General features: G+C 46.2%; 1 protein-coding gene across 10 annotated transcripts in view; it reads right to left on the reverse strand.

Moving 5' to 3' along the window:
- relch (RAB11 binding and LisH domain, coiled-coil and HEAT repeat containing) overlaps window positions 1-2500 on the reverse strand; it is a 92364-nt gene that overhangs the window by 41260 nt on the left and 48604 nt on the right. For 8 of the 10 annotated variants that reach the window (XM_063206679.1, XM_063206678.1, XM_063206674.1 and 5 more), the window contains one exon: window positions 86-233. In XM_063206679.1, coding sequence (XP_063062749.1) covers window positions 86-233 — 148 coding nt within the window. The remainder of the gene's footprint in view (window positions 1-85; window positions 234-2500) is intronic. The other 2 variants (XM_063206680.1, XM_063206673.1) reach the window with 1 other exon arrangement.

Consider the following 2500-nt stretch of genomic DNA (forward strand, 5'->3'; position numbering starts at 1 on the left):
GTGTGTGTGTGTGTGTGTGTGTGTGTGTGTGTGTGTGTGTGTGTGTGTGTGTGTGTGTGTGTGTGTGTGTGTGTGTGTGTTATACCTTCTATAGTGGGCGCCTCTCCCTGCAGTTTGGCTCGGCTGGTGAAGGGGGCGTTCTGCAGCACCACGGCGAAGAGCGGAGGGATCAGGGACTGCAGAGCCGACAGGTACATGTGGAGCTTATGCTCATCCAGACCATGCTCCCCCTGCTGTAGACACACGCACGCACGCACGCACGCACACACACACGCACACACACACACGCACACACACACGAGCACACACACACGCGCACACACACACACGCGCACACACACAAACACACCGCACGATGTGCATTACAATTCAGACCATGCTCCCCTCCCCAATTCATTTTCCTGCTGTAGACACACCACACACACAGGCACGCACGCACGCACCCATTACAAATTAGAGTAGAGGACTAAGACACTGAAGCACACACCCAAGCACACAGTAGATGGATTAAATAAGGATGGTCAAATAAGGATTTCGACTTAGTGATTTGGTATGCACTCTCATCAAAAAACACAATATGGACACCACGTACGCATGCGCACAAACATACACTCACAAGCACGCATACACGCAGACGCGAATACATGTACACAACACACACACACACACAGACGCAGTCCATCCTACATAGTCTCAAAGCTTTGTCATGGCAAAGGCCTTGATGAAGACCAGTGCGGTCGAAACATGTTGGCTTTTTTAATCATGTTTTAGCCCGATGACAATAAAGGCTTTTTAATGGACTTCCTCTTTTTCACCTGGAGTTGCCTGGATTTTTCCCTTTTTTGAATTGAACTGATCCCCTTACTCCAAGAGCAGCCAACAAATATACTTTAAGAAGATACTGCGACTTGTTTGAGCTACCAGCCGTTTTGTGTTTTACTAATTCTGGGATGTGTTTTTCTCCAGTCTTTTCATATTCAGGAGACGGGACATTATATGCTGTTCGGAATCCATCTGGTAAGTGGTGGGTAGCTGTTTATAGTCTTATCACCTTTATGACAATCAAACAATGGCCTCGTTAATGTGAGACATTTAATCCAGAATGAAATTCTTCATTTTGCTTTGAAATCAACGTGTAAACACTTGAAATGTAAACGCGACGGAACTATCAAATTTTGAAGTAATTCTGAATTAAAAACATCATGTCCTCTGTAATCTTCTATCACGTCCTCTATTATCTGTTTGTGTTTGTCAGCTTCATTTTTTTACGTTTGCAAATGTTACATATTTCTCATTCGGGAAAGAGCATGATTAACTGGTTTGATTTACTGTTTATTGCTTGAAGGCAGAATCACTTTGAGTCTTTTTTTGTCTTCAGCCTAATGATTTGGTGAAGACTAACTGGAGGAAATGTTTCAGTTTTTACTAAATAAACAAGAGCTTGTTTAAAAAGAGATCATTTACTGCAGTCAGGTCACTTGAACTTCCCCAATTCCCTTCTGTTCTCCTTAACGGCAGCAGACATTCAAGGAAGCAGATATTGACAGTGTTTCGGTCACTGTTTTTAAACTTGACAACCGCTCGTCGAACTCACGCTGCTGGTTAATGACCGGGATGATTAAAACGGTTGGATTCTCCGTTTATTGCGCCATGGTAGTTGTCCGAGAGGCAAAAATCACGTTGAGGCTTTCTTTGTCTTCGGCCTGATTTACTGCAGGGCAGGTCACTAGGACTTCCCCTATTCTCCCGCCAATCTCTTAACTGGAGCAGACGTTCAATGAAACAGACGTTGGACTGTGGCAGTCGCGACTGTGGGTCGGGTCATGAGCGGGCCACTGTTTTTCAAACTTAACGCGCCCGGCTGCTCACCTTGCTCGTGCTCCAAGTCGCTGGTTAATGACCAACGTGGGACAGTCTGCCAATAACACCTGCACCTGTCCAACGACACCACCTCCAGTGATAACACACCGACCGGCCTGCTCGAGGTGTGTGTGTGTGTGGGAGTGTGTGTGTGTGTGTGTGTGTGTGTGTGTGTGTGTGTGTGTGTGTGTGAAAACAATACCTCGGAAAGTTATAGATAAGCAGATAAGACAGCCGCCGCAGCCCACTTTAATGTGCCGCTAACGACGTGTCGTGTGTGAGTGTAGGAGTGTCCGCGTCGGTGTGTGTGTGCCTATGCATATGTGAAAGCATACCGTATGTGTGTGTGTGTGTGTGTATGTGTAGGTGAACGTACAGTATGTGTGTGCATGTACGGTATACACACATGTATGCCTGTGTGTGTGTATGTGTATGTGTGTGTGTGTGTGTGTGTGTGTGTGTGTGTGTGTGTGTGTGTGTGTGTATGTGTATGTGTGTGTGTGTGTGGGGTCCTTCAAATCTTCACGGTTATGTCGTTATTCCAGTAAAAAACATTAACTTCCCTTCTGTCACCGTGAACTGCTGACTCAGGTGTCCACAAACGCACTGGAGCAGCCGGAGGGCAGGTTAATGTCCTAAC

This window comes from Engraulis encrasicolus, chromosome 9 (assembly GCF_034702125.1).
Source record: "Engraulis encrasicolus isolate BLACKSEA-1 chromosome 9, IST_EnEncr_1.0, whole genome shotgun sequence".
Lineage (NCBI taxonomy): Eukaryota > Metazoa > Chordata > Actinopteri > Clupeiformes > Engraulidae > Engraulis > Engraulis encrasicolus.